The sequence below is a fragment of the Periplaneta americana genome, chromosome 17 (assembly GCF_040183065.1).
Source record: "Periplaneta americana isolate PAMFEO1 chromosome 17, P.americana_PAMFEO1_priV1, whole genome shotgun sequence".
NCBI classification, from domain to species: Eukaryota; Metazoa; Arthropoda; class Insecta; order Blattodea; family Blattidae; genus Periplaneta; species Periplaneta americana.
The window spans coordinates 19,760,206-19,786,034 of NC_091133.1; the positions used below are offsets into that span (position 1 = coordinate 19,760,206).

At 34.4% G+C, this 25,829-nt stretch overlaps 1 protein-coding gene across 4 annotated transcripts in view; it reads left to right on the forward strand.

Annotated features, from left to right (window-relative positions):
• The window catches only part of LOC138693212 (serine-rich adhesin for platelets), a 103,622-nt gene that overhangs the window by 43,406 nt on the left and 34,387 nt on the right, over nt 1–25,829 (forward strand). For 3 of the 4 annotated variants that reach the window (XR_011330252.1, XM_069817000.1, XM_069817001.1), the window contains exons 5-7: nt 2,409–2,528; nt 6,674–6,812; nt 21,163–21,281. Coding sequence is in view for 3 of the 4 variants with exons in the window: in XM_069817000.1 (XP_069673101.1) it covers nt 2,409–2,528; nt 6,674–6,812; nt 21,163–21,281 (378 nt within the window). In the remaining variant the exon portion in view is untranslated. Of the gene's footprint in view, nt 1–2,408; nt 2,529–6,673; nt 6,813–10,204; nt 11,713–21,162; nt 21,282–25,829 lie in introns of those variants that run through there. The other variant, XM_069817002.1, reaches the window with a different exon arrangement.

A 25,829-nucleotide genomic window follows, 5' to 3' on the forward strand; every position in this document is an offset into this window, starting at 1 on the left:
TAACATACTGCAGCAAAGATTGAAGACTGCATATGTAATCGCTGATTACCAACTACTGCAGTCGACTACAGAAATCAGTATTTTTTTTCATAGCCATAGAAATAGTAAAAGTGAGTGTACACAATTTCCGTAGAGAAAATACAAAAATACTGGATTATCAAACGATTGACAAATTAACTAGAACAAAAGTCACAAACATGTTTTTTTAACAATATTGAAAAGCATTTTGGTGTATATTCCTTAGTTTTTGCACCAGAAGAGGTATATTTTATGGTTATTGACGTATTTCCCACAGTGATCCAAATTTCGCGTTATGTTGCTAGTTTGTTTTGCTTAAGTGTGGTATTTTAGGTTTCTAGAAGAGTTGATTGATTGTTTAATCAATACACTACCACTATCATATACATGGATGTACATGTCATTAAAAGCATTGGTGAAAATACATTGAAACACAATGAGATTAAATACATTACAGACTAAAATACATTTAAAAATAATTGACATATTAAATAGTATCACATACTGTATATTGTCATTTAAGAATTCTTTTACAAAAAATCAAAATTAAAATCTGTTTCACCTTCACTTTGAATTTTGTATAAGATAAAGTTTGTATCTCCAGTGGTCATCATCATCATCATCATCATCATCATCATCATCATCATCATCATCCTGTCAAATACTAGTCCCAAAAGAACTGTTACAGTCTGAAAAAGCGATTTTCGTGCCATCTTTTCATAAGTCGACCAAGTGACCGTTTCCCATTTGGACGATACTTCATTATTACCTTAGGGATCCTAGATGAAACCATTCTTGAGACATGTTCCTTCCAGTTTAACTGATATCTGGAGATATAGTCCAGTATTGATGAAACATTAAGTTCTTGAAGGATATCTTCATTTTCCTTTCGATCCCATTTAGTGTAGCCAGCTGTTCGGCGGTAACTCCAATGGTAACTTATTAAAACACATAATGTCAGTATAAGCATGCGATTTTTCATGATTTTCGATATTGAACCAGATGTGGATTTCATGTCCTATAATTATGAAAATCTGTCGGCCTTGGTAGCATACTTGATACAGCGCTGACCTTCTGTGCCGAGGTTGCGGGTTCGATCCCGGCCCAGGTCAATGACATTTAAGTGTGCTTAAATGTGACAGGCTCATGTTAGTAGATTTACTGGCATGTAAAAGAACTCCTGCGGGAAAAAATTTCAGCACACCGGCGACGCTGATATAACCTCTGCAGTTGCAAGCATCATTAAATAAACCATAATTTAATTTAATTATGAAAATCTGAATTCTTGTTGTATTTATTCTCATTCTGTTTAAAGAAAATTAAGCATTTGTAAATATAAATGGATGGCAGTGTTAAAATTTTATATTGTTTAAAGTAAGGTTTACATGAGTCATTACTCTTTAATTTAATGATGGATTGTATAATTCTTTTTTGTGCAATAAATATACGATTTGCATTGATAGAATTACCCCATAAAAAGACTCCATAGCTAAGATATGAATAAGCGCAACTGAATGTAATAAAGAAAGTAATTGTGGAAAATTTTGCCTGAATTGCTATTACCAAAAAAATATGGTCTCTAATGATCGTATTTTAAACCCTAGGAAATATGAAACTTCATTTATGCATTCTAAATCAATTTTACTCGAAATTAGGTTTGTTGTGAAAATGTAAACGTGAAAATGCATTATGTGTTGGCATTGTTAAGATGTGGCCCGCTTTGAAATTCGTGGAAATTCGAAGCTGCCCATGCTTACCTCCATTAATCTTGTGTCCTTTAATGATGATGTTACTGTTTTAGAAACAGTGAAATGTTTCGTAACACATCATGATGTAACTGAACAAATTATGGAACAGTCATCACAGTTAGATGGCATGGTTTATTCCTTAGGAGCAAGCAGTCCAAAATAACTGACTTTTTTTAAGGCAATCACATGTTATTAAATGCTATTTCACATATTATTAAATGCCACTTCAGTTATATGTTTCTCTCACACGTTTTTTTTTCAGACCCCATAAAAATGTATAAATGAAGTTTTACTTTACATTTACTCATGCTTACAGAATTTCATTATTTCTGTTAATACTGTTACTGTGATAAAGTGATCACAGAGGAAGAATTGTACACCTTACACAGATCTCCTTTTTGTACTCTAATAAGTATACATTGAAGTGTTCTACTTTATGTGTAATATAATCTTGAAGAGGAATGAATATATAATCTTATTTTTATGTTAAAGGTCATATGGAGGCCTTTAATAACAAAGCTTTTTTTGCCCTGTCCTGATTGTCACCCCATCTGTACTTGATTTTATGACTGAATTCATATAATATATTACGACTGGTTTACATTCATTCTAAATTACATCATGTATGTAATTGCCTTTTAGACTGGAGAACTGGTCCAAAATCCTATAGATGTTGGAAGTCCAATACAGTGTATGGATCAAAACTGGGGAATAGTGTATGTTGGAACAAAGATGGGAGAAGTTGTGAGGTTTAACATTAAGGTAAGATTAATACATACTATATATAAATTAAAAAAAAAACATTTACAATAAAACACGCCACATTTTATATTAAAAGATAAGAGATTAAAAGTCTGTGTTATTGAACAGATTTATTATAAATAGGGCTCATATGTAAAGAAATATTCCATTCTTTAACATCTTTTTAGTCATGAAATGAAAGATTAAGTACTGGAATACTGGTCTCCATTGCCTCTAGATATAGTCAACTATTATCTTTCTGGACTCTGATGTGATCGTTATGTTAACGAAAATATAGGACGTCTCCAAAGACGTTTTATAAATGCATACCCAGGAGTACTGAATGAGTGGATGGATGGACAAACTGATAGACGGATGAATGGATGGATTAGTTAATACGTTATTGGATTGCACTTAGTCCAAGTAATCATCAACATAATCACGAACCAAACTATTTAGAAAGTCACTGTTCTGTCAGACGTCAGTTTTATTGTTGCTCTTAAAAATAGTTTCAGAATTTATTCTTAATTTTTTCTTCTTCTTCTTCTCCTTCTTCTTCTTCTTCTTCGGCACTACAGCCCTTGTAGTCTAACCTTGGCCTCCCATAGGATTTTGTTCCACTCCTGCCTAACCACAGCCTTCTGCCTCTATCTTCTGACTCCTAAAGTTCTTAGATCATCCTCTACTTCATCCAATCATCTTAGTTTCTGTCTGCCAATATGCTTCATTTAACAGCCTGTAAAACACAATAATTGTAGGCCATCTGTTCTAAACCATTTAGAAACTCAGTTTTACCGTAGGAAATACCACTGCCATTTTTGCTGTGTTCATCATTACTGTCTGCTCTTGTTCAGTGCGGTATGCTTATTTTTTTATCTTTTAACACCTTTATTTTTATCACTATAGCAATAAATTTCTCCTTAATCATAATAGTCTGCTTTGAGTATACAAAGATATAATTTATTACAGTTGTATGAACACTTTTTGATAATTAAATTAAACATTAGTGTAATCCATACCACTGAAGATGGAGGAGCATTCCTCCGAAACATGTTTGGTTTTTAACTGATTACACTAATTTTTAATTTAATTATCAAAAAGTGTTCATACAACTGTAATAAATTATATCTTTGTATACTCAATATCTCATTTATGAACACTGTTGAATCTGACCTTACTTGTGTAAATTCAATTATAGTCTGCTTTCTTTACTAAATTCTGCGCAGTCTTCCTATTGCATTTTAGGTCAATCAGGATTATATATTTTCCCTTTTCTCACTCTTTTCAGTCCTAAAGATATGAAAAAAATATGCTGTAGTAGGAAGCCATGCAATCTGCGACATTCTAATTAACTGTTACTGCAGTAATTATAAAGAAAATACTTCAGAGGGGTAACTTAACTTGTAACAGTAAATGTCATATGGCTTCTTTGACACCATTGATACTTACGTAATAATGATTTAACAAAATCAGAGTTGGACTGAAACTGGGAGAATTTTTATATGTTAATTATGAATAGTTGATTGAAAGGTAGAGGGAATTTCAGAAAAATAGACTTAACAGACTTCCTTACAGTGACGAAAAGAAACTAGTGTGATGTTTCCCAGATGCTGTGTGTCCAATGCAGGATTAATTTTACATTTATTTTTTTTAATAAATTCTGTTGTCCATATACAGTATAAACATACAGGGTGATTGACGAAGTTCCCCACTGATTTATGGAGGTGATTCCTTAGGTTATTTAGAACAAAAAATGTAAATAAATTAATGAGATCACATTCATAATTACTGAGTTACGGTAATTTGAAAACAGCAGAAAAAACTGTTATTTCAGGATTTCACTAACAAAAATGCAAAGAATAATTAAAATACAATTGATTGTTTATACAGAGTGATTCAGTGACTGTATTACAAACTCTTAGGGATGATAGAGGAGACAATTATGAACAACTTTCATATAGGAACCTATGTCCCAAAACATTCTGTTTGGTAGTTACAAGTCTAGATGTCCTTCCACCCCCAAATGCAGTAATCTAAGAGTAATCTGGGGATCTGGGAAGCCAGGTGATAGGGCCCCTGTGTCCAACCCATCGCTGTGGGAATTGGTGATCCATGTGTGGTAGAAGTGAGCAGATGCCCCATCATGTTGGAAGTACATTTGGTGTCTTCTTGCTAGAGAAACATCTTCAAGAAGCTCTGATAACTGTTCTTGTAAAAAGTGAAGGTACATCTCACCAGTCAATTGTCCAGGGAAAACGAACGGCTCCAGCAGTTGGTCATCCAGAATACCACATCACACATTGAGACTGAATCGGCTTTGAAAATTAGATTCTAACACATAGCAATTATCGTCTCCCCAGACATGCAAGTTATGCTTATTGTTGATTTTGTCTCACATAAACTGTGCCTCACTGAACATAATGAAGCTGATTCCCATTTAACCAGTTACACAACTGCAAGTGCTGGGCACGTCTTTGGTTCTAAATGCTGTACTTCTTGCAAATAAAAAGGATACAGTCTGTTATCATGAAGAGTTCTCCATGTCTTGGGCTGTGAAACGTTAAACCGGCTAGCTAGGCACCTTGTACATGATGCTCTACTGCATCAAGAATGTTTTCATCTTCTCGCACATCACGAGTTCTTTTGTATTGAATACGAATGCTGGGAAGAGTACCAGTTTGTCGTAATGTTTCATACGTTCCACTAAAGATTTTGGAACTCGGAATCCTACAATCAGGATAATGACGGTGGTATTCGACAGCAGCAGCTTTTGTATTACTGTTGCACACGCCCATAATAAACAATATATCAACATACTCCTCAGAAGAAAACTTGTAAGGCATCGTGATGTAACTTACACAAGAGATAACAGCTTAATAAATAGCAACTATCAACAATGTGCATGTAATTGTGGCAACAAACATGCCTAGTACTCCATTCACTGTGACACATTTTGAAAATGTGTTGTAACTCCATAATTATGAATGTGATCCCATTAATTTATTTACATTTTTTGTTCCAAATAACTTCAGGAATCACTTCCATAAACTGGGGGAGAACTTCGTGATTCACCTTGTATATAATTTAAAAATAACATTGCCAAATTGGTGATAACATCAAAATTTTGAAATTTTAAAACGAATTTTTCTTAAAATTAAAACCACTTTCATGGGACTCTATTGGACATTCATTGAAATTAGGTTTGGACAGCCCTTGTTTTCAAACAGTATTTTTGTATGTGATGTTAATTTTTTTAATCAACAATACCTCTAAACAACATCCATTAATGTTTTTCATTACCTCTGATTAAGGTTCTGGTTGATATGTACATCTATTATTAGGCAATACATCTCACTTGACGACATGTATCAGAGGAAGAAGAATTGTTTGTATACATTTGAAGTCTGATTAGTGTAATATGTAGCTAATTGGCGATGTATGCAATGGAGGGGGAAAGGAACTGACCACCCACCCCATTATCTCCTGACCTAGTTGCCTCATAAGTGGTGTCATGTTGATATCAATTATGAGGTTCAAATCTGTCTTCAGACAGTTGACTAAACAACAACAATCATCATCATCATCATCCTTCACGAATTAGGCCTCTGTAGACCTGTTTCGGCCCCATCTAGCAGTCTTCTTAACGGTCTTCCTGGTCGACGATGTCCTCTAGGTTTATATTGCATCATAATTTTTGGGATTCTTGAATTTTCAACAACAACAATGTTTTCATTTAATAATACACTCATCAATATCTTTTCTTTCAAGAATATTCTGGTTTTAATGTAGTGCATGGAGAATAAAAATGGCAGAATCTTAGAGCTTAAATTTCATTTATCTCAAAATTGCATTCATGTGATATTCCTTGTTTTCTCCTGACACCTGTTGTATATTAATAAGATTCATTCGTGGAAAATCTTAAGGTACAGGGCTTCATGAACTTAAGAGTAAGAAATATTGCAGTACAGAATATGAGTATTCTTTTAATGCAGTTATTAAACTACAAAGTTCGTGAACTTTATTTAGTTTTTATTTATTTTTTTTTAAATATTGCTGGTAATAAATGAATGAAAGGTCTTTCAGTAACACTGTTACTTTGAAGTATACATGTCTGTTGTTTTAGTAATGGAAAATAGAAATTACTTTGTGTTTCCATTTAATTTCAGACATCTTCCTTAATTGGTGAACCAATAAAAATTGGCAGAGAGTCAGTACTGACACTAAAAGCCACAAAGGAAGGTCCTCGTCAAGTTCTGATTGTTGGAACAAGAAATAAACCCATAGCAGTAAGAGATGCAGCAACAGGTACTTGTAGTTTTCAATTTGGGTTTAAGCATGTTGTGTTTTTCTATTTTTTTTTTTTTTTTGCAAACAACATTGAGCATGCAGATTACGTAAATTATCTTAATCTTGAATATCTACCTAAAATAGCAAATGTATTTTACACTGGTATGTGTATTAATATTTTTAGTAATACAGTATATATTAGACTGGTATATGTTTTAGAACTTAAAAAAAAAAGAAGAAGAAGAATGAAAGAAAAGATGAAAAAATAGGAATATATACAGTGCATATATTTAATCTTTTCTACACTTTCAACATCGTCTTTGGAAGAAAGAAACAAACATTATTTAGCACTTTCACAATTTCATATTGATGGTGTTTGGGATAAAAGGGCTTATTTTACAAAAGAAAGATTTTGTTTGAAACAACAAAAAATTAAATTTTAACACGTAAACATAATTGTCAGAAACATATCTTCACATTTTAATTAAATATTAACTATCTACACTAATTACAGAAAAAAAAGTCAAATTTAAAGAAATTAGGTTTAAGCCCTTTTACCTGAACACCTTCAATATTGTAAAAAACCGACGTTCTACAGTTTGTCTCATGTATTCTTGACTCAATAATCAAGCTCTTAGTGCGGACCACATGTGGGCACCTGCACTGTATGCTGCTACTTCTACTCTACTTCTGTGAGCATTGAAAGATAAAATGTATGCACTGTACTTTTACTGCAGTTGTTAAACTGTGAAATTTGTGAATAAAGCTATTTTTGAAAAAAAAAGTAGAAACAGTAAATGAATGAAAGCTCTTTGTTACATCATGAAGTTAAGGTCATATTATGCAGTGAAATTAATTTTTTAGTAATAGCATTACTTTTTAAGTATTTTAGTAATGGAAAATAGAAGTTAATTGTATTTCCATTTAACTGTAGACTTGTTCTTTAATTAGTGAACCAATAAAAATCGACTCTTGGTAATTGAGGTTCTCTGAGTGTAGATCTGGTTTCAGTTTTTCTCTAGCATTCATGTCAGGCCTACTTTAAGACTTCATCTTTGCATTATTACAATACACAAGTTCACCAGTTGTAAAAAATAAAGCGAAGAATTCCCTCTCTTTGTGCCTGTACCACCAAAATGAAGTACTAGAATCAAGTTAAAATGTTTACTATTGAAGTTGTATTGACCTTCCAGTATTATTAGGTGGGGCAGACTTAGGGTGTCACTAGCATGTAGTTGAATGGGGCTTCCTTCTTATGAAAGATTACGAGGTGAAAGGCTGTTATTGTATTATCATTGTTATTATATTATTGTTGTTATTGTTATTATTATTATTATTATTATTAAATGAAAACCTTTCTATTCGAAGAGGAGCCAGGACTCTTGCCAGCTTCTCTACCAACAGGAAGGGAGAATAATGTGATAATACCAACCAATCAAAAGAGCACAAAATTGATTGGATGACACATCACTACATTTTAATAAACAGTGTATCATTTCTGTTTAGTCTAATTACTGAACTATGTTACTAGTCAATGATTTATGCAATGGAGGGGGAAAGGAACTGACCACCCTAACCCATTATTTTCTGGTGTGTTGCCTCGTGAGTGATGCCTTATTGGTCACTTACAAGGTTCCTTTCAGTCTTCGTATTGCTGACTAAATATGTATTCTGTTCCAAATGTACTGGCCCATATTAAACCTTCCCACCAATTTATTTTATGTTAGACTTAAATACAAGTTATTGTAAAGATAGAGTAAGCTCCATGATTTTTTTAAAATTAGAGATCTAGAACACTTTTCAAAAGTAAGATTAATTTTATCGTTTTTCCAAATAATCAAAAGCTGTAGATTTTTATCCCAAAAATTTGTAGGCCTGCTTCAGAATCTACTTATCCATTATGTCGTAATTATTACTTGGATTTATTTACGCAATATTGTATGTCTTTACGAAACTAAATTTAATAACGTTAGCAAATGAATTTGGACCAGCATAGGGAAGTGAGAACTTTAATGTTGTCTAATTTTTTATGTATCTTCATTAAATATTCGAGTGGGCATTTTCATATGACACTGATGTGATTGTTTTTTTTTATGACTTACTGTTTTCCTCTGACAGCTACATTTTTCAACATTAGGTACACTTTTCTCAGAAAGTGTTATACTCGTATTTATTGTTTGGAAATCAATTCATGAGGAACAAAATAATACATTATGAAAATAACACAGTGGATAGTCATGAGATGTCGAAACTAAAACTTGAATAGAAAGGGAGAGAGTTAATTTTGAAAATTAGGCATATATATCTTTCATGTTTTGACGAGGATCTCATCATTACTTGATTTCATAGACATGTATTCATTTCGATGTTGAAATTTTGTCTCTTGGGTTTTTTTTCTTCTATTGGCGGGTATTTGACTTTTCGTCATGAAGCCTATTGTATAGACCAATTTACTGACAGAGTCGTTGCCCAGGGTGTGCCATTGGAGACTGACGTATTCCTGTGATGAGATGAGATGAATTTTACTAACTTTATTTTACTTGTAATCATTAACTACACACAATATGGTTGTTGTTGTTTAGCCAACTGTCCGAAGACAGGTTGGAGCCTCATAATTGACACCAATAAGGCATCACTCATGAAGCAACAAAGCCAAGAGGTAACAGGGTAGGGTGACTAGTTCCTTTCCCCTCCATTGCATACATTGCTGACTAGTAACATATTAGAATAATCAGACTTAAAGGGCCTGTTAACTTATACCCAGGTAAAATGCATTTTTAGGTGGAAAATGATTATAATAGATCAGGTGTAGAGATAAGTTTCTGTGAAAACCTTAGCATTGTACAATTAATAGAATACTCGCAATACAAATTTAAAAGTTGCCAGAGTTGGAGTAGTGACATCACACATCCCAGCTCAGCTAAACTTCTTCACAGCGTCGTTAGTCTGTTATGGCTTTCCTAGTTCAAGTGCTTGGTGTTGCAATGTATCTTACAGTTATTTACAAGAGTTATGGCCGGTATTAGGTCATGGGCCCAGGAGAAATCATATTATAAGAATATGGAAAGAAAACAACGAGCATACAGACCATCAAAGAACCACAGACTGGCATGTGTGTCTGCAATGAATGTATCCCTTCAACAACTCATGAACATTGCTCCTGCTGTTGTGATATTGTCGTGATAAGAGATGTGAAGGGAAGTGCTGAGTGCATTACATTTTATAATGCCTTTACACTGTTGTACTAATGAGGGACACATTGAACACTGCTAAAATAATAGCTTACTCTTACTGGATTAATTCTTGCAGCCCCCCTCAAAAGAAGAAAGAAAACATAATCAACAAAAACTGTGAATAATACTCAGAGTCTAACAACGAGTATAGACACTTTCAATAATCATCATTAATAGTTACAGGTTGACCAAGAGGACATGGCAGACATGATTCCAGAATTCGCCTACAATGGCATCTGTCTGCAGGAGCTGCACATATCCTAGAGAAGCTGCAGGGGCTTCAAATCAGCAGACTGCAGTAGACAGGGGGAGTGTAGCTTCCTCGGATAGATGATGCCTTGGTGATTCGCAGAATCAATGTGGCGTGTCCCTCTGGTTAAGGGTGCGACAGATTCATGCACGTGAATTGCAAACAGATGCCATTGATCTGAGGAGGCTGCAGAGGAACATCACAAGGTGGCGGAGGGGCGTTCTTTTTCATGCAGACTCCGTCAGACCTGGATGTTTGGCTGAATCAATAAGATGGCACCAAGCAGTGAATCACGTATTTGACGAGCAGTCCTAAGGACTCCAAAAGTCATCCCAATAAAGGAGATTGCACAGTAAGCCTAAGGCTGTGGTGCTTGCCTATGGGCCCTCCTCTGAAAAAAAAAAATAGACACTTTCAAACTGCCGGAAAAGGAAATGTCGTTTTTTATTTTATTTTACTGTCTGACTTATAGCTGAGCTCGCCATATTGACACACAATAACAAGTAATTAGGACAGAATGTACAAAGTAATACATCAATTTCAAGAGTGAAAAATAAAGAATTGAAATAATAATAATTAATTAGTAAATAATAAAAAATACAATAATAAAGTAAATGAGAACTGGAAATTGGTTTAAATTAAAATGTATATCCAATCACTATTTCTAATTTCTTTCAACTAACATTCAAAACCTTTAAGAAAAAGAACTAAGGTCTCTATATGTTTATAGTAATAGCTGTATCTTAAAATATTATTAAATGCTCTTTCTTTTTAGAAGTTTTTAATAATTTTACTTCTCAAATATATCTCTGAACATTTATTGCAGTGTTAGTGACAACTTGATTGATAAACTGTTAATGATAGATTCCAAAAACCTCTTATAATAAAATTTTTTAAATAAACAAATTCAAAGTTTTAATTCACTTATGAAGGGTACACGAGAAAAACGAACAATGTCACATTTCCATTAAGGGTGAGATAATGATCTATTTCAGTATATTACTGCAAAATTTATTGGTGTTTCCACTTGAAATGAAGGAAATGATGAGTGTTTCCGCGGTTTTAATTCTTCTTTACCACTTTTGGTAAAAATAATACTAAAGTTTGTAGTAATACAGTGAATTAGTTAACGACATCACCCTTAAAGGAATTGTGACATTGTTCGTTTTTTCCCGTGTACCCTTCATATCCGATAGCAAAAGACGAATGACTTTGTATTAAGTGTCTTGAGTATTAAATATTTGATAGCAATATACGTATTGGAAGTTTTTATTAGACAAGTTACTATCACCTTCAGAGTTCCTTGAAGCTCGAGAAAGAGCAAATCTTTACAGCTTTCAGCAACTCAGGGCAGTCCACTGAAGCAACACGTCATAGAACATCTTTGGCCATGTAAAGATCTTCCTCCAGTTCAGTGTTTAACCCGTTCACATAATTTAATGTTAAGAAAACTTCCAAACAATTTATACACCATTCGGAAGAGCATCCTGAAATATATTGAAATCTCTAATATTACATCCTTCTTCTTCTTCTTCTTCTTCTTCTTCTTCTTCTTCTTCTTCTTCTATTCTTCACAGTTTAGGCTGTTGCCTGTTCTGTCTTCACAGTGTCTCTCTCTATCTTTTTCTTGGCCTTCCTACACTTCTTCATCTGCGGGCATAATGGAAAGCTGCTTTCGAAAGTCTAGTTCTTCCATCCTTTTGACATGTTGTATACACTTGCATCTATATCTCTGCATTCTTGAGTTAATGGCTTCAAATTGTAGTTCTTTTCTGATGTCATCATTTCTAAGTATGTTCTCTCTCGTACATCCTTTAGTTTTCCTCAGAAACTTCATTTCGCAGCTCTGTAGTTTTGGTCATTGTTTCCAGCATAGATACACAGTTTTCACATCCATAGAGTAGTGTAGGGACTACCATAGTGTTGTAGAATTTGATTCTTGTTTTATTTCTTAAAGTTTTATGTATAGTTCCGCATTGTGTTTGATACTGTTCATTAATTTCTTATCTGTATCTTTGTCTTTTTCACTGCTAATTTCACAACCCAAATAACTGAAGGGAAGACTTGCTTTATAATTTTATATTCAGCTACTATTTTTGATCTTATTGGTGTTTTTCCCCAGCATGTTACTATCTTTGTTTTTTCTCTTGATATTTTAACATAATCATTTTTACCTATTTGGTTAAGATGGTATATTGAGCATTGCAATTCATCTTCTGTTTTTTTGAATCAGTACCATATCATCTGTGTATAATAGTACATTTAAAATATTTCCTTTGACTAATTTTATGTCTGCGTTAATTTTATGCTTCCAATTCTGGATATGTCATTAACATAAATGTTGAAAAGTGTCAGCATCATGAGGCATCCTTGCTTAATTCCTTTATTTATTCAAATCTCTTATGATTTATCTTTTCTAAAATTGATTACTATTTTGGTTTCTTCATAAAGACTTTTCACCACCTTTATCAGATGTGTAGTGTAGCCTTGCTCCTTTAAAATTAACCACAACTTTTCTCGTTTTATATTATCAAAGGCCTTCTCGAAATCTACAAAAGCAACCCTGATCTGCAAGTTGTATTCTCTTCTCTTCTCTAATACTCGTGATATGAAGACATTACCTGTTATCTATCTTCCCTTTCTAAAGCTGCTTTATTCATCTTCTATTTTGACTTCAGCATTGACCTAAGTCTTTTTGTATTTACTATTCTATCGTGTAACTTGTACTGCACATAGAGTTGAGAAAGCATATTCCTCTATAATTCCTGTCACCTTTTTTAAACAGTGAGATCACCTCTGCGATTTTCCATCTTTCTGGTATCACCCCTTTTTGCCAACATTATTTATTATATACAATAATCTTCTATGTAACCTCATTTCACTGGATGTGAGAAGTTCTACATTTATTTTATTTATTCCTGCAGCTTTTCTATTTTTCATCAGTTGCAGCTCTTTTTTTAGTTCTTGTATATCTATTAAATCAATTCCTCCTCCATCATCTTCTTCTTTTGCCAACTGTTCTTCTTGGCTTTCTTGTTCTTTCTTAAACCACAATTTTTTGTAATATTTTATCCATTTATCTTTACTTATAAATTCTATTCTTGCCACATCTTTTTCATCTTTATTTAGCTGTACAAATACTTTATAAGCAAGCTTTTCTCTTCTTTGTATATCATACTCTATTTGGCTAATGAACTTTACCCATTATTGTTCATGTGCTTTTTTCACAATTGTCTTTTTTGCATTACATATTTCTTTATATATGTTTGTTGTTTCTTCGTTGTTTTTCTGCAACCATTGTAAATATGCCTTTTGCTTCGCTTTGATAGCTTGAGCTATTTCTTCATTCCATATCCATAAGGCTGGCCATCCACTGGAACTGAATTCGGCCGAATAACAACTTGGCCGTTTACGGTCGTACACAACCGAATGATCCCACAACAAGAGTATGCATTGGCGTGCTGCCATTACACTCGTCCTATGCCGAATGCCGATTCGATCCAATTCGGATGGGATTTCCCAGTCTCATTCAGCCAAACAAGGCAACATGTGATGACTGTTTCCATAAATTTCGCCATGAACGCTGAAAAATTAATTAGTTCTTGTGTGTTTCTTTTTTTTCGTTAAACAAGTGAAATAAAATTTTTAAGGCTTAACAAATTATTATTCATGTACTACTTACCTTAAGATCACTGACAAACGTTTCTCAGGTGGTACAACTTCTCTGAAATTTGACCATTTTGAGATTGATGGACGAATTACATTTAAAATATAGCTATTGAAATGTATCAACATTCATCCGATAGTAATCGGAAAACATAGCACTATGCTCTAAAAGTTTATTGTGTAGGCGTAGATTATGAAAATTACCCAGGCGACACCTTTCTCTAAGCATCGGATATAGCCTACCCTATATTTTCGTCATTCCTTAAAAGCCATTTGTATATATGTATGTATGTGTGTATGTATGTATGTACGTACGTACGTACGTATGTATGTAATTTTTTAGTTGATTATTTAATGACGCTGTATCAACTACGAGGTTATTTAGCGTCGATGAGATTGGTGATAGCGAGATGATATTTGGCGAGATAACCCGAGGATTCGCCATAGATTACCTGGCATTCAAGTTACGGTTGGGGAAAACCTCGGAAAAGTCCAACCAGGTAATCAGCCCAAGTTGGGATCGAACCGCGCCCGAGCGCAACTTCAGACCGGCAGGCAAGCGCCTTAACCGGCTGATCCACGCTGTTGGATGTATGTATGTATGTATGTATGTATGTATTTATTAAGTATAAGCATGTAGCACGAGGACATACAACTGATAATTGACGGCCGAAGTGTCGGCTCCAGTGGACGATTGATCGGCTCTTCTGCCGGTCGTCCGGTATTCGGCCGTATACGACCTAACAAATATTCGGCTGTTCACAGTGCCAGTGGACAGCTAGGCTAAACCTTTCCTACTTCTTTTATTTTATGCCATTTGCTTCTCTTTGATAGCTTGAGCTATTTCTTCATTCCATATCCATAAACCTTTCCTACTACTTATTTTATTTTTCTTGCCAAACACTTCACTTGAAGCTTTTTCTATACTTTTTTTAACATTTCGCCATTCCTCTTCCAGGGATTCATCTGTTGGTGTTTCTAGGAGATACTGTTCTAGTCACTTTTCATATCGAACATTAATACTCTCTTCCTGTAGTAAATATACTTGTACACATCTTCTTGGGCTGCTTTTTACCTAGTTCTACATTTGGTCATAAAATATGATGATCTGCTCTAATGTCGCAGCCTCTGTAAACTTGTAAGTCATTCATCTGTGGTCTCAATTTGTCATTTATAAAAAAATAATCATTTATCAATCTCTGTTCTGGAGCTATTCAAATATATTTATGAATATTTTGTTTTCTAAAAAACGTATTTGTAACTTTCACATGATTCAGATTAGCAAATTGTCGGAATTACTGCCCATTTTTATTTAGATGTTTCTCTCCATAATTCACAATTATCGTTTTTCTGGTATTGGAATTCTCATTACTCTTGCATTAAAATCACTGCAGATTATTAGGTAATCGTTTTTCTTCATTTTGCCAATTTGATTTTGTAATTGTTCGTAGAAAATTTCCGTTTCTTCAGTCCTTCCTTCTTCAGGAGCATATGTTCCTGTTACTGTTAGGTGACCTCTACAGATTTTCAGTCTACATTGTGCGATGCACATGTGAACAAGCTAGAGAGAGTTAAAGAGACGGGAATGAAGATCTCCACCATCTAATGGGAGTTTATTATGTTTGACCTGATGGGCACGAGGATTGAATACTTATGTTATGTTGTCTGAAGCAGTATAGGGAGCGAGCGGTGATGGCAAGCAGTGCACTTTCTAAATGTAGCAAGGAAAAGTTACATACATTAAAAATAATAAGGAAACATAACTGTATGTTAAGCAAAAGTCTAAACAATTTATACATCATTTTTGAAAATATAATTCTGGGACAACTACAACTGATAATAGCCTACTTCTATTATATTGTGAACATGTGGGTGAGTGAGTGAAGGAGGCAGGAGAGTTTTATACATATTACAATGAATGCATATGAAATTCTCGAAACATACATAAAATCGAACACGTACTCACCAATAATGTCACAGTTTCTGTTTATTCCACTTCAACAAATTCATTTCCCTGTGAATGATAATGATAGTTAACAAAAAAATGTTCGAAACATATAAGTTTCTTGCACCAACTACACTTTACCAAAGAGAGTTGATGACACTTTCTTCCATATGAAATTCACACTTACCAATTGCCCTTCTAATACAATGATCAGTGCTGTTTTCAAATTTTTCGTTTGTCTTAATTAAACCTGCCATTGCTTGTTGATTCCTGCAGTACTATAAAGAGACAGGGAAGGAGACATCCCGTGCATGATACAGTCAGCATAACTGCAAATGAATGTGTCTATGCACTTTGTGATTGGGTAGCACCATGAACTACCCTCTTATCACAGCTACCAAGTGTTCTGCTGGAATATGTGTATTGATGCCAGATTGATCTCCATTATATACATTGTCAGGGCCGTAATGTTCAATTAGCAACTTTGTCTCTTCTTGCTAGGAATGCAGTAGGTTGTCACTTTCCTCTCCCTTTCGTATTACATACTGCGTAATTTTTCGTGCCCCTATGTGATAATGGTGCTTAAATTTCCGTAGTCATGTTGTACTTGCTGTGAATGATAAATCAAGCACACTGCAGCTACGAATTTCACAGGCATATATTCTTAAGTTCATATTGTGTACTATAAAACTGTTTATGCAAGCTGCTGTGAATTTCTCAAACACTAACTCGGGTAATTTTTTATACTTCTGTGTCGATATTAAATGAGGTGAAGATGACATACCAATACTTTCTACAATCTCAACATCTTCCTTAAATCGATGCAATTGCATTTCATGTTGCAATCGAGGATATCTCTTCTTCCTATTACTCAAGATAAGTGAGCAGATTTTTGCTTTGTCTTCCATTTCTTTGCACTTAACCACATATTAACTATTTTTCGTTTTTCGTCTAATGGCAATTGTACTCGAGGTTTTTCGGGCTTCGTGCCCCTTCTGATGTTGATACCTGATTTGATGGTGAAGTAGTATCTTCTGATAGTGACTCACATTCGTCTGGCACAAACTCCATTTCAGCATTGCACTGGTTCGAATTCATTGATATCTAGAGTCTGCATATGCATTATTTCTGTATGAGACTCTAGTATCTCTAGAAATGCTAGAACATTGCTTCATTCCTCTTTTGATAACATGGAAAGTTGTAAATTCTTTGTTTGAAAGTTAGTAAACAACTCATGTGATACGTTTAGTTGTCATGTGTCAACTTACCTCACAGTGCTTCACAGACAGTAAACAGAACACAACTGATCCCATCCCCGCTTGTCACTAATTCAGACATGTTAGCAAACTAAACGCACTCCAATTGGTCCATGTATATCACCAGCAGCATTTCTCACTCTCTCATATGTATATTCCAGAATATACTATTAAAAATTTCAACACTTTGCAGGATGCTCATTTAAATGGTGTTCGAATTGTTTACGAGTTTTCTTAGTGATGTTGCCTTATAAGTGATCAGAACAAACGATGGAATTCTGGGTAGGTTTGAGTTACGCCGATTTATTTGATTCAACCATGCCTTGAATTTACCGGATGACCTTTTGTGATTAGGAAATCAATGAATACTTATTTCAAGGTGTGTATTTGTAGTTTTTGAGTACCCAACAATACAACTTCAAGGCATTTCCAATAGACCAGCACACACACTTATGTATAAAATAAAGCAACAAAAGTTGCATGGCTGTGAAAAACTCAACTGACCCACAATCGCTCACACTATTACATGAAATCTAACAGTCTTTATTTTTCTGTTATTATTTCATGATTGTTGTAGATGTTACTCCAACAATGCCTTCCTTGAAACTTCTATTTTCATTTTTGCGATTATCTTATCCAGATTTAATTAGAAGGCTGTTGGTGATAAAATTATTAAAAATGTATTTATTGCATGTACATTATTAAAAGAATGGATACAGTAACTTAAAATCTTCTTGTGTATGTAATATACCTATCATTGCGAATATAAACTAAGAAACAAAAAAATGAAGTTCGTTAGATAAAATCTAACACTGGAGTTATGATGTGACAGCAATAGGCACGAGTGATTCTGGGTTGCGTTGCAATCAGCAGTAAGTGAATAAGAGAGCATCTCTACCGCCATGCTCACCAAGAATTTTCAGGACTATATTGGATTGGTGCATAAGTTCGAAGCATTTTTTGTTTTGCATCTTGGTACTCTGGCTGCTATGGATTAATTTATCGATTGTCATTTTTTATTTGAAGTTCAATTGTTGTGCTTGAGTTTACATATTGAAGTTTTCATTTTTGCAGATAGTGAGTGGAGTGTCAAGTGGATAAAATGGAACATTTCCGACATAATATTCTTCTTTTTGAGTTCAATAGAGGGACGAAAGCAGCCAGAAACATTTGCGCCGTATATGGGGACAATACTATCAAAGAGAGCACGGCAAGAAAATAGTTCTCTCGTTTTAAGGAGGGTCCGTTTTGACATTAGTGACACTCCATATTCAGGAAGACCTTCGGAGTTTGAAGAAGATTGTTTAAACACATTAATCCCCAATGATTCATGTCAGTGTACCCGAGAACTGGCAAATGTGATGAACTGTGACCATTCCACCATTGTGCGACATTTATTGACACTAACTGAGAGTCCACACCTGTGGAGTAACGGTTAGCGCGTCTAGCTGCAAAACCAGGTGGCCCAGGTTCGATTCCCGGTCGGGGAAAGTTACCTGGTTGAGGTTTTTTCCGGGGTTTTCCCTCAACCCAATATGAGCAAATGCTGGGTAACTTTCCGTGTTGGACCCTGGACTCATTTCACCGGCATTATCACCTTCATCTCATTCAGATGCTAAATGACCTGAGATGTTGATAAAGCGTCGTAAAATAACCTACTAAAATAAAAAAAAACCAACTGAGACATCTTGCACAGAGGCGGCACTACATAAAGGCAAAATAGGCTGCCACCTAGGGCCTCACACCTCAAAGGGCCTCGCAACTGCGATTATTTAAAATTTGATTTTTCATTCAGATATCTGTATTTCCTTTTATTTACGTGTTATTTCTTTTTCTATTTCCACATTCTTATTTATTTTCATCCTTAATGGAATAAGAATAATTGACACTAGAGTATAGCTTTCAATGTGCATTCACTTCCTTCTCACTCGGTTAGGTTTCTTGGAACTCGTATTTTAAGTTATTATGTCATGTTTTCGTTGTAATGTCCGAGAGAGAAGGCAACAGAAGTAGAAAATTCGAATCAGGCCATTTAAAAAGGCAGAAACGGACGGCGACAGAGCAATTGAGGAAGCAGTTATGCTGTTCAATGTTAAAATATTAAGATCAATGAAACAGTGCCTGTAACTGAGTATTCTGCGAGAAATTATGATTTGACTCTTCAAGAACCACCCACTTCTACAAATAAATGTGAATACCATCAATTTAATGACAGTAATATAAACATTGAGACTGGTGGTGCGTCTTCTAATGAAAATGTTAATGTAGCAGGTTCAATTAGTGAAATATGCACTTTTGATAGCACTGACTCTGACAATTGAGGACCGTTTTTGCAAAACTTGCTAACTGAAAAAACTAAATTTTACAGGAGAGACAAAACACTATAGTAAGCAAGTTTTGCTGTATCTCTTACTTATAGCAGAAACAAGTTTTGAAAAAACGATCACACTTTGACACACTACAATGAAGAGAAATAACCCAATTTTACTAAGACTCTTTGAACATCATGTAGAGGCCTGCCTTATGTTAACGAATCCATCAAAATCTCTATTTTGCAAATTTTGCAGTTAGAAAGTTTTGCAAAAACGGTCCTCAATTGGCCACATCCAATTCAGGACAATAAAAGGCTGAAAATTGTCATTGAGAAGAAACTGCTGTGTTTCCATTGGACGTCAATAAGAGACACTTTTAATCTATCCACTATTTCAGGATTTTAATCAATAAAGAAAAACAGGATTGACGTTGGCTTGTAGCCTATATTCTAAAAATCGAGGTAGGGTATATTGCTTTGCTAGCCGACTTTTTTCGACCTCAGTGACAGCATTATCTTTTCAGGGGTGTCACAACTGGAAAAACCTTAGTACTCGTTTAAAATCCCATGAAAATAGTTCAGACTCTTCAGATGTAATTCAAGAATTCAGTTCAGTGAAAAGTAAAAAAAATGGAATGAGTTTTGATTTCATGTGCAAACATTTTAGTTCCTTTAAAAAGTATTAACCTAATAGATTACTGTGATTTACTGTTAGTGTGTAAGAAGATTTTTTGTAAGACTAAAAATGAAGGCATGGTCAGAATTCAACTACATAATATGATGAGTAGTTTAAATACTACTATTTTTGTTGTTATTATTATTATTATTATTATTATTACTACTACTACTATTATTATTATTATTATTATTATTATTATTATTATTATTATTATTATTATTGTCATATTGAAATGTGGCCTTGAATACAGGTTTGCATAGGGCCTCGCAAATCCTAACATTACCATTGGTCTTGTAGAGGCAATCCAAGAAAAACGACCAACAAGACTGCGTGAAGTGATACTACTCCATGATAATGCCAGCCCGCACTCTGCTAATCTGACACAAAACACTTTCCAGGAGTTGGGTTGGGAAGTCATTCCGCACCCACCTTATTCACCTGATCTTGCGCCCTCAGATTTTCACCTTTTCCACTCTCTATCGAACAACCTTCAAGAAACATCCTTTCCGAATGAAAATGCGCTCCAAACATGGCTTGACGACTTCTTCAACTCAAAACCACGCGATTTCTACAGGCGTGGAATCGAAAAACTACTCCAGCGTTGGCACACTGTTGTAAATAGTGAAGGAGAATATATTGTTGATGCACTTCTCTCTTAAGTATATCTGATGTGTTTAATAAACTTATGAAAAAACGCTACGAACTTATGCACCAACCTAATATATAGTGGATAACTTCACCTTTTCTTTTCTTTTATGCAGTTAAATTTATGGAAGCTTGCAAACCATTGCTTTTAAGAGTCAAGTACCCTACTACTAATATTTACATGACTATTATTATTATTATTATTATTATTATTATTATTATTATTATTATTATTATTATTATTATTGATAGTGTATGTGGAAACATTTTAAATCTGATATATGCTATTATAGTATATAAGTAATTTTCATGGGGAGCGAACATTTAGTAATCTCAAAATGAAGGTGGGTATCAAGCTAATAATGTTTATTTCCTGTTTTTAGGTTTGTTGTTGCGCACTGTATGCAATAACTGGAGTCACACTGTGTACAGTTTAGTTCTCAGCACGAGTGTTGTGTACTGTGGCACCAAAACAGGGGACATTCCAGCTGTTGAATTTACAGTAAGTTTGTGTTTTAATTACAAATTCTGAAATGTCTTACCTAATCCAGTAGGAAGACCAAGGACAACATGGGAAGAAGAAATAAAACGAATAGTATCTAAGAGAGGAAAGACATGGAGCCAGTTAAATAGACTGACAGAAGATAGAGTACAATATAGTAGATGGATTCGAGGAAATCCCCAACACCACGATAGTGATATACTAGGGAAGTTGAAGAAGAAGAAATGTCTTACTTTCAATAGGACATAAGAGAAATTAATTTTTATGAAGATTCAGTGCTGCTATATCACTGCAGCTCTCTGTTTATTCATTTAAGTTTTTGTTAAATTATTGAAATATTGCAAAATGTTTGAGGTGATTAACATTCATATATAAGTTTTATAAAATGGTAGAAATTTCGCGGTCTGCAGTGCAATATGGTTCAAAATTACTATTCCATGAATGTATTAATATTTATGACAAAATATTTTCCTTCTTTGTCATATGCAGTTGATCGCTGATTCTGACATCTGAGGATAGGTTATAAACTGCAATGTATTGAGAATGTAAAAATGCAGTTTTGTGGAAAAAACATACTGGGGTTAAACTATCAGCAGCAGCAGCATTCTGCCATGTATTGAGCCTAGTGGCCTGTTATGGTCTCTTGCCAGCATTTTAATGGTCTTCCCAAGGATCACTTGCCCACAGAACGATAATTCATCATTTAGCGTGGAATTCTAGATTAAAGCATACTGTTTATAATAAACAAATAAATCCATGGTGCTACAGCTCATGAAGGGCCAAGACCGACCAGCTGGCTGCTGGCTTCAGATCCACATGCCGAAGCAGAGGTGGACGATCATCCAACCAGAATGGAGGTATCGTGTGGTTAGCACAAGCCCCCAAGCCATTATTCTGTTTATATGTGACTTCCAGTTTTACTTGTAATTTTGTAGGTAATCTAGGATTGGTTCAATCTGCAGTTCCTTCATAATGTCACAATTTCTCATGTGGTCCATTCTTGTGTATCCCTATGTACATCTTGTATATTTCATTTCTGCCGCAGTTAGTCTCAGTACTACGAATTGTCCACGCCTCACTGCCATAACATAATATAGGTCTGGCCAATGTTATGTAAATTCTAGTGTATGTGTGTTTCTATATAAAAGTTGGTTTAAATATCATATTAATGGTTCCCATAGCTCTGTTAAATTTCATAATTTTTCATTGAGGTCTTTTAGGGTTAAAGTATAAATATGAAATTAAGTAATAGATTAAGTTTCTGAGATTATTGGCGAGAAATTCTATATTTTCGAAATAAATTGAATGTAATTTTTATTGTCACATGACAATACAGAAAATGTTAAAAGTACACACAATTTCAGAAATACTGAAATATGGCATTAAAGTTTGGATTTCAAAGAAAAGACATGTCCAAAAACTAAAAGTTACACAACTGTTAGGGTTCGAAAATTGCAATGTTAATGAAAAATACAGTATGATATGATATGATTTATTGTCATTAAGCAAAAATATCCAAGTGGTTGATGGCCCTTCACATTTCTGTATTTAGGACTCACCATCACTCTTTATTAAACTATCCAGTTCCCAAAATTACATTCCTACCCCTAATTTAACACATTTCCAACCCTATCTATTCTAATGATCACTCTCCAAATTCCTCTAATATCTGACTATTCCCCTGCACTCTAAAGAAGCTTTCTATCCTTCTCTATACATTTATGATAATCACTACAACAAAGTTCACTCAATATTATTGTTCTTGACCCATTTTCAGTTCTATTCAGTCATTTACTCTCGTTTTAAGACAACGTCCACACTCACACTCCACATAACACTAAATTAACCAGTTCTCAAAATTATATTCCTACATCTAACTTCATACATTTCCAACCCTCTCTATTCCAACGACCACTCTTCAAATTTCTCTAATATCTGACTAACTAATACTATCCTCCCCTATATAAAATATAGTAATTAAAAGTATAAAACATAATGAAAGACGCAGATTTTACTTAGAACTATAATATGTGGGAGCGCAGCCGGTGTCTTTCGAATCCCAGGGGCCTACTGTAAGCTTGCTCCCTAAGTGGAGCTTATCAGTCGCAGTCATACTTTGCATTGTGTTTCTTGAGCGTCTTTGAAATTCCAATTTATCACCTAACCCTTAAATTGACAAAACTCTCCTTCTCATATCAATTTCTTACCATGTTGGACTGCAAAGAAAACAACTAATGCAATGACCACGAGTCTATTTTGCAGCCTCCTGTGCCAACTTCTCTCAGGCACTCTGATCACACTTTTGTTGAGTCAGTGTCTTGGCTGACCTCGGTTTGCTGACTAAGTGCAGCTCGTTGTTGTAATAATACTTTTCATCGTGCTTCTTGTTCATTTTTTAAATGTTTAAGTCGATCTGCCATTGGACCCCCACCCACCTTGATCTAAATTTAAGTTTTTCTGCTTGTGCCATGTGAATCCGATAGCACAGCTCAGTAGCTATGAACTGAGGAGCTGACATCAATGCTATGACATGTGGTTTAAACTTGGTGACATCTAACGTAATATATGGCAGCTCGATGATGAGCCAAATGTGGGAAATTTTCACGATGTTGTCAGCTTGCTTAGACCCAACCGGCAGCAGCCATTCATATCTCATTTGATGTGATGTTCCTTTCTCTATCCAACGGCATGTGCACAATCTTTTTTCAATGGCTCCACAAATGTCATCCAACTGAAATCGTCTGGCTTTCACACTCTCTAAACTGTACTCCAAGCATGTTTCTGAGAGATTTTGAAGAAATGTGTAGTCCTACTTTAAGTATGCCCCGTCTCTTAGAAGACTTGGAGAATTGGATATATGTTTGCTGAACTAAGCCAAAGAACGTGCTTGCCACAATAGAATATTTGGCAGCATCACCCAAAAGAAGGTTCCAGTTATGACAATCGCATTGTGTGAAAAATGTTCGTGGGTTCATTGCTTGTGTCGCGTTCTCAAGCCTGAATTTACATCAACCATATTTGTCCCAATATTGTAACCCTGATGCATCCATCAGTTACTGATATTAAGATCTAGAATCTATTTCTTTCAAAATGACGTCTGCCATTGTAACAGCATTAGTTTATTTTCCAGAAACAAACAAAATGTTCTCCTCTACAATCTGTTTCAAAATCAACAAATCTCAAAATAATAGTAATTTTCTCAATATGCAGAATCCGTGGTACAGTCAACCAATATAGCTAATTTGACTTCTTTTTTACTATAGCTGCCTTGACTTTGTTGCACATTAATTAAATTAATTTTGAATATCAGTGCTTAAATAATTACCTCATTTTTTGTATGCTTCAGAAGTGTTATTGTAGCACTGGGTTATGTTGTGAAATCAATTTTATCAAGCCTATAATATTTCCTGAATATTTTACCGTACCTGACACTAATGGTAATGGTAATGATTCTCTGTGCCCTCAAAATGCTAAGTCAGTGTGGTCCAACCTTTCATTGCTTGAGAGCCAATCGAAATATTTTATGAGCTGGCAAGGACCATGACTTCAATTTAAGATTGTATCTGCCTATCATTTACTCTACATTTACACTAAAGGTCATTCATGGAAACTTCAATTTACTCATTTACAGACCTTAAAAATTGTTAAAAATAGATCAGTATTAGATGCAAATACAGTTCACTTGTTTAATAAATAGACAGGCAATTTCACGCAAAACATTATGAAAACTTCAACTAATTTACTCATTTGACACACTTTAAAATTAGGAAAGTTAATGTGAAGATTGGTACTGATTTTCTGACACAAGTTTTTCAATGTCCAGTTTAAAATCTGTGTGGAAGTCTCAGACTTGATTCTAGGGCAGCATTTTCAGTGTGATTTCTCTTCTTTTATTTAATTGCTGAAAAACCACTTCATACACATGTACTGCCAAATAATGATATTTCAGATGAGAATTTATGCAGTTTAGGAAAACGAGAAACATTACATTTTTTGGTCTGGAAGAATGCATCAGCCTGAAAATAACAGAATTCCATTTGAAGGTCAGAGGGCATGGTAAGTTTCCATGGGGTTGTTGGCTTTAGGGCGTCGAAATCTAGGAATCTGTTCTTGATCTTATCACTTATGATTTTCTGAAATTCGCAGAAATATACGTCATTTTTCTTCTTTCAACTGTTGACAAGATGGGAAGTGTACTTAATTATTTGGTTTTTAGGAAATTTGCATTGCATTATGTTTACTGCAGAATCCTTCAATATGTCCGAAGAAATGGAAGATATTTTGTTTTCTACCTACCAATTTCAGATTTAAATATTTAGATGGATGCTAAATCAGTCAAGAGGACAAGTGTATGTATGAATTCATTATCTCTCAGCTTATCTTGATATTCATATCCAATACTTTCATTTTTCATAGAGGTAAGAATTTCATTTCTTAACCCAATGAATACCTCTGACTGAGGTTCTGGCTGATATGTACATCTATTATCAGGCAGTACATCTCACTTGACGATGTGTGTCAGAGGAAGAACAATTTTTTGTGTACATC